The sequence below is a fragment of the Streptopelia decaocto genome (genome assembly GCF_964273445.1).
Source record: "Streptopelia decaocto genome assembly, chromosome: 1".
NCBI classification, from domain to species: domain Eukaryota; kingdom Metazoa; phylum Chordata; class Aves; order Columbiformes; family Columbidae; genus Streptopelia; species Streptopelia decaocto.
Genome location: NC_138663.1, coordinates 209,973,713 through 209,986,498, shown reverse-complemented (window position 1 = coordinate 209,986,498; position 12,786 = coordinate 209,973,713). Strand labels below are relative to the sequence as shown.

General features: G+C 44.4%; 1 protein-coding gene across 2 annotated transcripts in view; it reads left to right on the top strand.

Annotated features, from left to right (window-relative positions):
* Positions 1 to 9,404, top strand: part of FCHSD2 (FCH and double SH3 domains 2) — a 164,926-nt gene extending 155,522 nt beyond the window's left edge. For both annotated transcript variants that reach the window (XM_082056779.1, XM_082056778.1), the window contains 7 exons: positions 2,462 to 2,596; positions 2,939 to 3,022; positions 3,130 to 3,307; positions 4,396 to 4,616; positions 5,407 to 5,536; positions 5,670 to 5,752; positions 7,168 to 9,404. In XM_082056779.1, coding sequence (XP_081912905.1) covers positions 2,462 to 2,596; positions 2,939 to 3,022; positions 3,130 to 3,307; positions 4,396 to 4,616; positions 5,407 to 5,536; positions 5,670 to 5,752; positions 7,168 to 7,251 — 915 coding nt within the window. In that variant the 3' untranslated portion in view covers positions 7,252 to 9,404. The remainder of the gene's footprint in view (positions 1 to 2,461; positions 2,597 to 2,938; positions 3,023 to 3,129; positions 3,308 to 4,395; positions 4,617 to 5,406; positions 5,537 to 5,669; positions 5,753 to 7,167) is intronic.
* The last annotated feature ends 3,382 nt before the right edge of the window (positions 9,405 to 12,786 follow it).

The window sequence follows — 12,786 nt, the reverse complement described above, 5'->3', positions numbered from 1 at the left end:
TCATTTCAGCCCCTCTCCAGCCGGGAGACCTGGGGATATGTCACAGAGCTGCGTTTAACGGTGCTTTTTTCCCTTTTCTTCCTCTACTCCACCTCCTTTAACTTCCCGCTGTGTATCTTGGCTCCCACCCAACACCTTGTTCTCTGTCTCATCGGCTGTGCCAACATTTGGCCCTGGATCCAAACCCCGTGCTGGTCCCCGGCCGGCGAACAGATGCCACAGCGTGGGAGGTTCAGCTCTGATCCTTATTTTCCGCTTTTACACTGACGAACGTACCCATAGACATAAAAAGACGCTGTTGACCTTGACAGGCCGGACAAGCACAGCCCATCGCTGGAATTCTTAGAACCGTTACCGAAATTACGCTGCTTGCAATTATTAGCATTACGGCAGCGGCGATTCACTTCATCCTTGTCGAGTGGACGACGTTTCATGGTCAAAACCCAGTTACCTGCCATCCGTACATCCTTTACTCTTTGTGTTTGTCACGACGTTATTTTTCCAGCAAAGCTCTCCGTAGATTTTCTTTTAAGGAGCTTAAAGCGAAAAGTAGCGTCGATGGCTCGATATTAAGTCATTTATTTAACCTGCTGCGCTAATATAACGAGCTGAAGAATTTAATATCCGATCGCCTCTCCAGTTGACTGACTGATTTAATGAAGAAACACGTAATCTTGGGAGGGTATATTTCTTATTCCAAACCACTTTTATCATCGTTTTGAATTGTAATCGTCACCTGGAAAACATGTGCGATGCTCCTCTTACATGCTGACGTCGTTGGGAAACCTTTATGCTGCCTACAAGAAATATATTGTAAATATTATGTCATTGAATCAGAAAAAGCAGAGAAAATAACGTCTTTATGGAGTTTGTGTTTTCTGTTTGCTGGGACTTGAAGCAGTAATTATAAGAAACATTTGTACACTAGAAATACAGTATCGCAGAGTTAAAAATAACATTTGCAGTTCATACGTTTACAAGAAAATAGATGTCTTTTACCCATAAAGGGATATAGCATCTCTCAACTATTAGGTTACTATTCCATATCCAAGCGTGATTATCATCTGATACCACCAACCTGCGCAAAGCAAATTGTGGTTTCAGTCTGTAAAACCTAAATACATGTTGCAAAATGCTCCCCGGCTCTGTCGAAAGATGAGTTTGATGAACCAAACCGCCAAGTTTTCTGTCTCTTTAACGCCCTTTTCCCTCCGCCTGCCTAAATGTTTCTATTCGAGGAGCCGGAGAGGCCCACACGCTGCAAGTTCAAATGGATTTTTCCTCCTCGTGTTCGAAAACCGGGACCAGATGTTTTACAAACGAGTCTTTCTAGACATTAAACAAGAATTTCCATGATGGTTCATACGACTGTCAGCTGAACGTCAGCTCTGGCTGCTGGGACACAGCAAAAGGAGTTAGAAATTAGGGAGGAAAGTGTAAATTTGCTGTAATTTAGGGTTGGTTGGTAATTTATCAATAGCATGAACAAGGGAGGACTGCGAATTTGTGTTTGTGTTTTTTTTGTTGCTGCAAAATCCATGGACGCATTTGAGTAGCAATGAATGGAAACGTGTTGGGGGGACTTCATATTAATTACAAGGATGTGTCCTAAAAATTGTAACATAAAAATTAATGAAGGCATCAAATCATGAAGCTTTGTGCTCTTCTACTTCAGGCCTAGAAGAACAAAGATGTTCCGGAGCAGAGTTAAGACAGACAGGGAGCCTCTTTTTAGTCTCAGCCTAACTTTTGTTGATGTATCAGCCTTTCGGTCTTCACGAGAAATACCAAATTCACTCCCAAATGGACAGGAATAAATAAAGGGAAGATGGCAAATACAGAACAGTGTTGCTTTTGAGTCAAAGGACTTGCCTATTTTCACATGAGATAAAGTGTTTATTCCAAATTTAAGCCAGGCACAAGGCCAAGGCACAGCTCACGTTAACGTTGCCCCAGCTACATTTATAGAAACTTGAAGTATTCAAGTATTTCCACTGCAGTTTCATTTCGTAACTCATGGTCACAGGTACATTCATCTTTTCATAAAATAAATGCTCCGTAAGTGACTCTTTTTTCCATTAAACTCTTGGCCGTTCCTCTGAAATGGCACCACAAGGTCCGTTAGTCACTGGTTCACAGCTTCAATAAAAAATAGACGATTGTCCAGCTGAGTTGGAGCTGCCAAAATGTCCTCCTGTTGTTTTTAAAGACGTTTTTAAGTCTTGAATGAAGAAATAGAACTAAGTAAAGATGTAGTTTGGTGACAGCTCTTGTTCTTTTGCTTCCCTATATTGGCTTTGTTTGCTGACTGAGACTTGAATATTGGTTTTTAATCCAGTTTAATAATCTCGAGGACTAAAAAACCTACACCGAAGAATATTTATCAATTCATTATTCTTCTTATTTCTTCACTTATTTTTTAATGTGATGCTGTAACGCCAAATTGGATTTGTTTTCATAGATTAACGCTGACGCAGAAAAGGAAGAAGGGGAAGAGTTTGAAGACAACATGGATGTGTTTGATGACAGTAGTTCTAGTCCTTCTGGTACTCTAAGAAATTATCCCCTCACCTGCAAAGTTGTTTATTCATATAAGGTTTGTGATTTGTTTAAAAAACAATTAGTGAAATAGATGTAATGTCTGTGGGAGGTAGAACGTTGGAATTTGGCTCAATAATGGTTCGCATTAAATACATCTAGTTGGGAAAGCTGCGGCAGATTTAGTCGCAGAGTAAGGAGTAATTAGGGTTTCAAAAGTAAATGGGTCTGAGGTCTGTCCTGTCAAGACAAACACCCTTATAAATATGATTTAAAGTTTTCTACGTCATAAAATTTTCAATTTTTTAGAGCCATTTAAGTTTTAATAAAAACCTGGATGAGAATATTCCTTACACTGCACCTGAAAACACTTTTCTGCTCTTCCCATTTCCTCCTTCAGGCTTCTCAGCCGGATGAACTGACCATAGAGGAGCACGAGGTGTTGGAGGTTATCGAGGATGGAGATATGGAAGACTGGGTGAAGGTATCAATTTCTCTGAGATTATTTGCTTTTTGCTGTCGCTTTGAGAAGTAAAACTTGGGATGAGTGAAAACGTTTGGATTATTGTCATTTCTGTCCTTTGATCCCAGGCCCGTAACAAAGCGGGGCAGGTGGGGTACGTGCCCGAGAAGTACCTGCAGTTCCCGACGTCCAGCAGCCTCCTGAGCATGTTGCAGTCGCTGGCGGCGCTGGACGCGCGGTCCCACACCTCCAACAACTCCACCGAGGCCGATTTAGTCTCAGGCAGCCTGAACGGAGACTCCAGCGGTAAATACCAAGAAATTAATTAATCCTGTGTTGAGCTTGTTCTTAAAATCGTTCTGCATATCGACGTTGGATGTCGTACGGGAGAGTTTTGTAGAATCCTGGAACAGTTTGGGTTGGGGAACCATCAAAGCTGCCCCAGTGCCCCCCCTGCCATGAGCAGGGACATCTTCACCAGCTCAGGCTGCTCAGAGCCCCGTCCAGCCTGGCCTGGGATGTCTCCAGAGATGGTTCATCCACCACCTCTCTGGCCAACCTGGGACAGGCTCTCACCACCCTCAGGGCAACAATTTCTTCCTTATATGTAATCTAGGTCTCCCCTCCTTTAGTTTAAAACCATCACCCCTTGTCCTGTCGCAACAGGCCCTGCTCAAAAGTCTGTCCCCATCATTCTATTTGACCTGTTTCTGAGCACAACTGTTCTCAGTCATCTCATAGCAAATCTGTATGATTTACCTATCTCATAGAGTTAAGCCTAACTAAAATTAAGGAAAACTAAAATAATATGAATTATAGAATCATTTAGAATCATTATAGAATCATCAGAATCCCAGAATGTCAGAGATTGGAGGGACCTGGAAAGCTCATCCAGTGCAATCCCCCCATGGAGCAGGAACACCCAGATGAGGTTACACAGGAAGGTGTCCAGGTGGGTTGGAATGTCTGCACAGAAGGAGACTCCACAACCTCCCTGGGCAGCCTGGGCCAGGCTCTGCCACCCTCCCTGGGCAGAAGTTTCTTCTCAAATTTAAGTGGAACCTTTTGTGTTCCAGTTTGAACCCATTGCCCCTTGTCCTACCATTGGTTGTCACCGAGAAGAGCCTGGCTCCATCCTCCTGACACTCCCTCTTTATATATCTGTAAACATTAATGAGGTCGCCCCTCAGTGTCCTCTTGTCCAGCTCCAGAGCCCCAGCTCCCTCAGCCTTTCCTCACACGGGAGATGCTCCACTCCTTTCAGCATCTTGGTGGCTGCGCTGGACTCTCTCCAGCAAAAAAGACCTTTAGAATCAAGCCCAACCATAAAAATATACATAGTACTTACTATTTATATTAAGCTCACGCCGAATACACTTTTCTTTTTCCTTCAGTCTGTTTTGTAAAAGCACTTTATGATTACGAGGGCCAGACAGACGATGAACTGTCCTTCCCGGAAGGAGCCATCATCCGCATCCTGAACAAGGAAAACCAAGACGACGATGGTTTTTGGGAAGGAGAATTCAACGGGCGCGTCGGGGTGTTCCCGTCGGTGTTGGTTGAGGAGCTGACGGCCTCCGAAAACGGAGACGCTCCGTGGATTGGAGATACTCAGGTGCGGAAAGAGGTTTTAGAGCAGGTTTGCAAGGCTTGCGAAGATCCGCTGCTGCTTCAGGGGCAAAAATCAGAACAAATTTAAGCAAATAAACCCCCTGAGTTCTTCTTACCTTTTGGTTTCTTACCCAGCCTGATAATGATCAGCTGATATTTTGACAAACATAACGGATTCGGGAATAAAGGCGAGTGTTGGGGTAGAAAGGGAATGAAGCGAAGGAGACAATTCACAGTCTAGTTTTTGTAATTTATGGTGCAGACTGCGACATCAAACAGAACCTGGCAAAGAAGCGAATTACAGGCTCTCTCAGCCCTAATTTAATGTTTTCATACTTAAATCTGTGCTGTATCCTCCCCATTTTTGAAGGGGAGAATACTGGCAAATATTGTATTACAGTAATTTTGGCAAAAAGTCCTAATTTCAGTATAGTCCTGGCATCCTTAGATCCAATTAGAAAATCAGACACATCCTCATGTGTAATTGTGTTAGAATGAGAACTTCCATGTTCCCTAGAAAGTCATTTCTCCAGTGTTTTTATTCTTTGATTTGAGATGATGATGCAAACTTAATATATAAATGAAATATATACAATGAGTCGGGATAAAACTCACGATCGTAACGGGATAGAATTCACAATTGTGAATATACATGCAGAGAGATGCACTCGATGCAATGATTTCTTTTCAGATAACCTTCAAAAAATACTAAATTACCCAGGAGAGGATGAAAATTTCCGCTCGGTGACAACCTGTGATTTAAATAAACCACGTAATCGCTCTTTTTACCGCAGGTATCGCCGACTCCGAAGCCCAATCACAACCTCCCACCGCTGCCACTCTATGACCAACCTCCCACCAGTCCCTACCACAGTCCGGAGAAAAGAGCTTCTCAGTATTTCCCCAGATCGCCCTCAACTAACGGTACGAAATGTTATGATAGTCACATTTTGGCTAAACGCTTCATTTCCAATGTCCACGTTTCGTTTTGCAAAATAAAGCCAATTTGGTGATACCGAGTGGCCGGTTTGCGATGGGTTGTTGGTTGCTCTTCCAGAAAACAGCTTCGGTTCGGAGTCCCCTGGCTTCTCGCAGCCTCCGCGGATTCCTCCCGAAACGTCCTACGGCAAACTGCGGCCTGTAAGTGAGAACCAGAAACTGGTTGGTTTCATTGGCGCTCCGAGTCTCGCTAAATCAACGTTGGTCCATTCCAATCAGGGCGGGGATACAGCACCCAGTGATTTGGCTCCTCACGTTCTGCAAATGCAATTAGTACATATAAAAAACGCGATGGTGCAAGGAAAAGTGCGTTCGCTCCCTTTTGGTAATGAATGAACTCCATCCATCCCCTGTCGTTCCTCTAAGCTGTAATATCCCATTTCTCCGCGTGAACGTGGGAATCGTGAAACGTAACCTGGGAGGAAATGACACCAAAATGACAGTAAAATAGATGGTAGGCGATAAACTTATATTGGGAGATCATTTCTGTTCTTGTCATGTATTATAACCCCTAAACAAAACTAAAAGAGCTGGCGAATAAATGCCACAACAGTTTAATCGTGATTTCTACAATGGCTTCTTCTCTGCCGGCAGATTTAATCTGTTTCTCTTGGAACTCGATTGCGTTTGGGGTTACATTTATTTCCAAACCCCTTGATTTGAGGGGTTTGGCTTAAAAACTCTTCACAATAAGATCTTTATCTTTTGCGATGTCTAGAAAGAAAGATTTTTGCCAGGAAAGGAAGAATTTAATCACTTTGAACTTGCAGAATCTGTCTCCTCGCATTAAATTTGACATCAAGTTTTTGGGGGTTTCCGAGTCCTAAACTAAATCATATTAAGATGTAAAATCTGTATTTTCCTGGGATTCTCAGTGAATGAGGCTGCAGTAAAAGAGCAATTTTGGATGTTCAAAAATGATACTCTGAATATTCCAATAGTCACTGAGTTATCCTTATTTATCTACATACACAAGGCAGAGATTGTTCTGCATCATTAAATATATAAATATTGAACGGAGAAGTTTCACGTTGTCTTATCGCCTTGTAAAAAGACACAGATTCAGCTTTTCCAGTGTAAAAATCGCATCAGATTTCAGGAGTGTATCGTTCAGGGTTGATTCAATGGGATTAAATTGGATTGTTTGATTAAATACAAGGAAGCTACTTAAATGCAATAAGAGGTTTGTGTGGTGTCCGGCCCATGTAATTAACGGCAAGGGCATCATCACGTTCCAGTGTTTAATACCGAGTCTAAAGTCCGTCCCAGGTTTATGTCTGGGATTGTCTGTGGATACAGGCAGAATTAGATGAGTTATTACCCTCGGTGTGTTCTCACTGTCACGATTCCTCATCATCCTGGGCAAAAATCACCAGGTTCTAACGAAGAACCTTGATGGCTTAATTAAAAACCAGCTGGTTACTCCCCGTAGTTCCATCCATCTTAATATAAAATCCATATATTTGCATCACCTTGAGCTCCAAGCCCCAAATTCCAGTTTTTAGCCTCTACAAGTGCCAAAATTCAGACGGTTTTGTGATTTCTCACCATTCCAGGTGCGAGCGGCTCCGCCACCCCCGACGCAGCATCATCGGCGGCCGACGGAGAAGATCGAGGACGTGGAGATCACGCTGGTCTAAGGCCGGGACTAGTTAAGCCGTAGCGCTCCAATCAAGACCAAACGCGAGATTTGGTTGAGCTCATTTGTTTTTTAGGCACCTTTGCATGATGAAGACTTTGAATAGAGCAAGAGATAGGGAGGATTTGATGTGGCGGTGACCCGGTGGATTCCTTCCCGCAGTCATGAATATTTCGTGCCTTTTTTTGGGGTTTCTTTGGGGGTTGTTTTGATTTCTAGACATCATTCTTCCTCTCTTAGCACAAACCAAGCCGGGCCAAACAGCGAGCAGAGGATTATTTGCCGCAGAGCAGGTTTGGCGCTTGGCTGAAAACGGTCAAGTTTTATACGGAGGCTGAGGAAAAAGCAAAAGAAAAGCCTCCATTCATGCAATTTAGTCGTCGCATCCTTCGCTCACGTGCGTTAGTACAGTATATTACTGTCGCCATAGGAATGTGGTAAGGATTGTTGGTTCTTCAAGTAGCATCACTCGTCTGATTAGCTCCTAATCGGATCTCGCGGAACGGAAAAGGGAACGGAACAAATGAATCTAAGGAGAGGCTGGATCCTCTTGAAAAATCCCCTCGCAGAAAGGAAGACGCAGGAAAAGTTAATCTTATAGGTAAGGAAAACTGAGGCAGATCTCATGGCGTTAATTCCATTAACGCCCCCCTCTTCGGTAATTAACAGTTAACCGGAACTAAATGTTCTTTGTATTAATATTTATGCAGTACATTTAGTAATAGAGTCTCTAATACGGAGGTGCTGAATTAGTAGCAACATCTTGTTCCGTAGCGTAAGCCAACTGGTAGAAAAGTCAGTGAGGTTTTGTCTAGACCTGGAAATTGAGCTTCATTTGCTTTGTTTTCTTAGCAGATTTGGGGCAATTTTTACTTTTTTTAAAGTATTTGGGTCACTCTTACCCCAGTTATTGCCGTGTGCTTTATAATCCAACGTAGCAGTGTATCCTTGTCATCAAAACATCTGGCTAGAGGTAGAAGTTCCATTTAGAGCTATTTACACGCGTTATTTAGTTTTCGCATCGGATGCTCCTGTAGCATTTTCCCTTGAACCAGCCAAAGCCCCCCCAAAATTTTGTGGAGCCTTCGTCCCAACTTTGTGACCAAGATTCTGGTCTCAACTTACTCTAAGGCAAGAAAAGAATTCCAAAAATCCAGTTTTCAATCAGAATCGATATTTGTTGTTTGCAAGGAAAGGGTTCTGAGGCGCAACAGGGTCAGAACAAAGGGAAAAACTGGATGGAAACAGCTTTTTCTTTGTGTGCTTACTGAATTATTTCCAGCCATCTCCATCAGGTCAAAGCTTCGCTTAAAAGGCATCACAAGGTTGGGTTTTTCATGGTTTATGGGTTCTTCAATGCGCTCTTATGTCTTCATTTTGTTTTTCCTAAGCCAGTAAGTTTTCTACCTTCCATTTACTAACAAGGGCTATTTTTTGAGGCTGCATTTACACACAAAATTCATCTAACAAGATTTTTATCATCAACTTTGCACATACTTGGGTCTCCGAGACGTTTGTGTTTGCCAATCTCCTTTCCCAGTGGGATCTTAAACCAAAAGTGGGGCCGTTGGAAGGAAAATCATTCATGGATCAGTTCGGAAACCGGCGACTGTCCAATGAAGGTTTTTTCCATCTTTGTCATTCTTTTTGCACCTCTTGTCCTGTTGATCTGTTCGAGGTCTTTTTTATGTGTTTATCGAACTTATTCTTAAGTTTAAAAGAAAGAAAAGGTTTTAAAAAAAAGAAGATTTAACTGTTTGCGATGATTTCGAAAGCTTCACAGCACAGAAGAAAAGCAACTATTGCCATAGTGTTCACGTTCCATTTCTTTGGCCAGTTTGATTCTGTGTCCTTCACACCCGGACTTTTCAAAGTTCAGAAAGTGTTATTTAAAATCTCTTTAGTTGTATTTTAAAATATTTTCTGTAAGAGCTGCTAATTTTATTTAAAAAGGAAAAACAAAAAAAAAAGTAAGTTGTACAAATATGCCTCCTTTTTACCTATGATTTCTTCATACAGGGCATGTATCGGCCGTATCATCCTGTACAGCGTCAGTACACTGAAAGCATTGCCTGCAAATGCTTTCTTTATATTGGCTGTAAAAAGTTTGTATTTATTATGTATAAAAAGTTGAATAATAAAAAAAGTGGAACTCAGTCTGGGATGTCACCTCCATACAAACACCGGCCCAGTGGCCGAACGGCGTCGGAAAAATGTGGATGGAGATGGAGAAATGCCAAACCCGGAGAGCCGGTGACAAAGCTCCCGTTACCAAAAGAATTGCTTAATGGCCTTCATGCAATTAGGATAATTACATAAAGAAAGAGAGGGGGAGAGTGATTGATGACAACTCTTCAGTGCGATTGTCTCTTAATAGGGTTGATTTGCTTAATTACGTGAGGAATATTGGCCCTGCATCCCAAACCTCTCCCTCTTTACAGAATCACAGAATGGACTGGGTTGGAAAAGACCTCAGAGATCATCCAGTCCAAGCCTTGGTCCAACTCTAGTCCGTTTATTAGATCATGGCACTAAGTGCCATGTCCAATCTCAGCTGAAAAACCTCCAGGGCCGGTGAGTCCAGCACCTCCCTGGGCAGCCATTCCAATCCTGACCACTCTCTCTGCACAGAATTGCTTTCTAATCTCCAGCCTCAATTTCCTCTGGCAGAGTTGAAGCCCATGGCCCCTTGTCCTATTGCTGATGCCTGGGAGAAGAGCCCAATCCCCACCTGGCTAGAACTGCCCTTCAGGTAGTTCTAGAGAGTGCTGAGCTCCCCTCTAAGCCTCCTCTTCTCCAGACTAAACAAGCCCAGCTCCCTCAGCCTCTCCCCATAGGGCTTGTGTTCCAGTCCCTTCCCCAGTCTTGTTGCTCTTCTCTGGACCCGCTCCAGCACTTCAATCTCTTTCCTGAGCTGAGGGGCCCAGAACTGAACACAATACTCCAGGTGTGGCCTCCCCAATGCAGAGCACAGGGGAAGGATCACTGCCCTTGTCCTGCTGACCACGCTAGTTTGGATACAGGATCCCTTTACGATCCCTTGGGGTTTCCCTGATGTGTTTTCTTCACCTTCTCGATGGTGTATTTTCCTCCTGGTTTTTGCTTCCAGCTGTTGGGACTCGAGTGTTTTACCCTCTCTGAAAACATCTGGCTGCGGCGCTGGGTTCGATCTTTACTCATCCATTTCTGCTCCTCACACAGAACACGGACAACATCGTCATTTTCCCTGCGCTCCCGCAGCCTCTTCCTTTGGGAAATCCCACCTTAAACCTCAACAATGGTATAATTAAAACCAACGTGCATCTCCGCTTGCGATCCTTTCACTGCCAGCATCGCTTAGAGATGTCGATAATCCTCAAATCCACCAATGATGCCACTTGTCATATTTTTGATAGACCCGCTTCATGTGTCCACTTTTTCGCCTTCCCCCTTTTCCTTAGAACACAACAGACCCAGCAGATAATGACGCCGGGATCGCGTCGTTGTCGCCATTAGTGTGAGCAGAACGTATTTCCATGAAAAATCTCACCCCGATGTGTTTTACCAGCACGTTTTCAGGCCAAAAAAAAAGGTGTTGAGTAAAATCAAAGTCTCTGTGGTTCTGTATCCCACTGGGGATATTTAGAGAAGCAGCACGGGGAACGTGCCCGGTGAAATGTTGGTCTCTGGAAGGCGGCAGGAGGGTTGTTGTCTCCGTTAAAAAACGGGGTTTTCTCTGATGGTTCCCAGGTTTTCAAAAAGGAGAGTCATGGAATCATAGAATCATTTTGGTTGGAAGAGACACCCTCAGGTTCATCGAGTCCAGCCATAACCCGACTCCAGCACTGCCCCATGTCCCTGAGAACCTCGTCTAAACGCCTTTTCAGCCCCTCCACATCCAACCTCAACCTCTGCTTTGCAGGGGACACAAATCTCAGCCTTGGCTGTATAGAAGAAATAGCTTTAATAATTTACTAGGAGAAGACTTTCACTTGGCCCTTCTTAGTTTTATCCCCTGCCGTGTGTGATACAAACTAAATTGTGGTTTGCTACAGATAAAATAATTCCAGGGTGCATTTCTGAGGGCGGCGGGGATGAGTTTTCCCCTGGGATGTAGAGCACGTTCCAGGACGTTAAACAGCAGCCTGGCTACCTGCTGCCGGCCATTTATCTTCAACTCGCACAGCTGTGACGTGACTGTTCCCAAACGCCGCTGCGTTGAGACGCCGACCGACTGCGCTCGTACTTCAGCAAACCCGTTCTCGTCCTCCTCTCCTGGACGCAAGCAGGTTATTCACCGCATGTCTGGTGTGTGTTCCAGTCCAACTGTGCCAAACACCGAGATTTCTTACCTTCTCCACCCCGGTATCAGCGCAGCGCTTTTATTTTCTGGCTGAAACGACCTGCAATGCGGAGGCTGGATCTGTAATCCTCAACCCCCCCGGGTAACGCCTGCAGGAGGAAACTACTTGGTACAGTGAGCACGTCAGCACTTTCTTAGCTGGGTTTTTTATTGGCTCATTCGCTGCATTCCTCAGTTAAGTTTGGTTTCTTTTTATCCCTCGCTTTCTCCAACCTCCCCTTGTTCTGTGAACGGACGTTTCGATATCCCCACGCTCCCTCCTGTCGTTTCTATGTGGGGCAGCAGATCTGCAAACGGAGAAAATGTGGGGGGATCTGACTCCTTCTGCATCCTCCTCCTCCTCAGATTGCTGGGAGGCTCAGGAGGAAAAAAAAGGTGATTAAGGTGATTTCCTGCTCCTCCTGCCTCTGCCATGCGGAAAGTTGCAGGTTATTAATTATAGAGGCCTGGTTGAAGAGCAAGCAGGAAAAAGTGCCATTTGCAGAGCAGCCAGCGCTCCACGCTACACACAGAGAAGCAAAAGATCCTTTATTTGGAGAAGAGGGTGGGGGGTTTGTTGTTTTTAATAGAGAGAGATACTTGTGCTATTTGGGAAAGAGAACTCGCCCACGTGCCTGGGTTTCTTTCCGAATTTCCACGAAACAAACAGAAATAAACCCCGGTACAATTAATTTGTTGCAAAGCACATGAGTTCATTTACCTCTCCCGAGTCTCAGTCTCGTTAGGAATTGATGGGATGAGAGGAAACGGCCTCAAGTTGCGCCAGGGGAGGTTGAGGTTGGATGTGGGGAACAATTTCTTCCCCAAAGGGCTGTGGGGCATTGGAACAGGCTGCCCAGGGCAGTGCTGGAGTCACCATCCCTGGAGGGTTGGACAGACGGACATGAGGTTCTCAGGACATGGGGCAGTGCCAGCGATGGGGAACGGTTGAACTCGATGACCTTGAGGGTCTTTTCCAACCAAAATGATTCTGTGATTCTCTGAAGACCTTTGAGATCCGTCAGAAACCTTTCAGAGAGGACTTGGTGCTGTCTGGGGATCCCAGATGCTGCATCAGCCAGTCTGGAGCCCCGTGGGTCTGACACGGAGCAGGGACGTGCGTGGGGCCAGGCGCTGCGAATCACCGCACAGAAAACAGGTTACAAGATCGAAGCTTCAATTTGTACCTCACAAACCCACTGTTCTGCCGTGGCC